We start from the raw sequence: 1,868 nt of genomic DNA on the forward strand, positions 1-1,868 counted from the left end.
GTGGAGCAGGTACGATGGTGGACATCATTAGGAAGACATCATTTTTTTTAACTTTGGGGAATCTAAGGATTTCTATTTTATTTCTTTACTAAAGGTTTAGCAACTAATAGGCTTTATAGACAACACACATTATTCCACAGCATTCATTTATTTATTCTTCAGTACATTTCCAAGTTCCTGTAATAATTTTGACATCAGAAATGCAACATACTCACCACATATGAACAAGTAATATACAATACATATCCATGTATATATAAACAGTTTATATATAAATATATATGTGCTTGTATATACTGTATATATTAACAGTACATAATAGCTTTTAACAGTATAAATGTCATTATAAATATCACTGATCAGTCCCTGTTTAATAGTGGCCAGCAAGCTCACACAATTTTCCCATACAAGAGCACCATATCATTTCTTTAAAGGTTTTTCTTAACTCTTGACTGCGCAGGGCATAAATCAGTGGATCGATAACAGAGTTACACATGATGAGTATAAGATAAACATTGAAATGTGACATGAAACAAATACAATAGGGGTTCTGAGGGCAAGAGATATAGAAAATGAGATGTAGAAAAAAAGGAGCCCAACAGACTACAAAAACTCCCAGTAAGATAGTCAGCGTGATAGCTCCTTTCATGTTTGTTCCTTGTCTAATTGTGCTTGTACTTGGCAGAACTGCAATCCTCTTCATATGCAGCCTGGCAAGCATAAACATATGCACATATAGGGACACCATAAGAGCGAGCATGGTGAACATAATACTGATAAGGCAAATAATGACCACATTGCTGTCATAGTACACAATAAACAATACACCAGAGATTGAACACACTGTCCAAATACAAGTAATAATCATGAATGTTCTTTTCACTGTAATGATGTTGTGATACTGTAGAGCATAAAAAATAGTGAAGTACCTGTCCACAGCAATAGACAGCAGACTGCACACAGAAGCAAGCAGGGAGCTGCAGATGATAGAATCCAGGATATTATCAATGCTCTCAATGAGATGTTGTGCATTTCTATCTGTGTGATTCGACAGAGTGATTACAACAGTTTCAAATCCATTTGATACACCCACAAGCATGTCAGCTACTGCCAGGCTGCAGATAAAGAAATACATAGGGGAATGTAGGTTCTTATTGCGTGATATTGCAACTACTACCAGAATATTTTCCAGTAAACTCACAATCCCCAGGATTACAAAAACTTCTGGCATCACAAACAATTGTTCGTAGCATCCTCCAGAGTGATGGCTCTTTTCCATGCTCTCATTGGCTCCAACATGCAAACCATGGCTGTGATTTCGAAAGTGCATTAAATACAGCCCATGGTGATGATGTTGTGTTAAATTCATCTTCCCCATTCAGTCACGGTATAAGAGAATTATTTTAAGATGCTCTTTGCCAGAGGATGCAAAACCAAATATAGATGAAATCAACAATCAATAGTTAAAAGTAATTCATTTTGTTACACAAATCCATTATGTTGTTCACTTGAAGAACATTGAATTTATTTTCCCACATGTACTATCAGGTTTTCTTTCTCATCCATCCTTGGAAATGTTATTAGAAATACTCTTTTTTTCCCCTCCTGTGCAGAGATTGGCACACACATCTGTAAAGGGGTCCTTGCAAGAAGAGCAGGCACAAGATAGCTGATGATTTTATACATTGAGGAAAGTAGAATGAAAAGACTCGCTCCCACCTCAATGTTTCCTGGTAACCAATGGGAAGAGAAGCATGTGTCAGTGTGCGAGTTATGCAGCCAGCAGCAGCAGAACTCACTGCTTCCAGCTGTAGTATTTGCTGTAATAAAGCAATATAGGCATAAATACTGTAAGTAAATAAAAGAAG

At 36.6% G+C, this 1,868-nt stretch overlaps 1 protein-coding gene across 1 annotated transcript; it reads right to left on the bottom strand.

Moving 5' to 3' along the window:
* Window positions 1-370: 370 nt before the first annotated feature.
* Window positions 371-1,497, bottom strand: MC4R (melanocortin 4 receptor). Its single transcript, XM_088471827.1, has one exon. It carries the CDS (start codon window positions 1,376-1,378, stop codon window positions 371-373), a length of 1,008 nt encoding a protein of 335 aa, XP_088327953.1. The 5' UTR covers window positions 1,379-1,497.
* Between the last annotated feature and the right edge of the window lie 371 nt (window positions 1,498-1,868).

This window comes from Taudactylus pleione, unplaced genomic scaffold (assembly GCF_031769625.1).
Source record: "Taudactylus pleione unplaced genomic scaffold, aTauple2 ptg000116l, whole genome shotgun sequence".
Classification (NCBI taxonomy): domain Eukaryota; kingdom Metazoa; phylum Chordata; class Amphibia; order Anura; family Myobatrachidae; genus Taudactylus; species Taudactylus pleione.

Coding starts and splice junctions, on each gene's coding strand:
- MC4R (XM_088471827.1), bottom strand. CDS start 1,378: ATGGGGAAGATGAATTTAACACAACATCATCACCATGGGCTGTATTTA.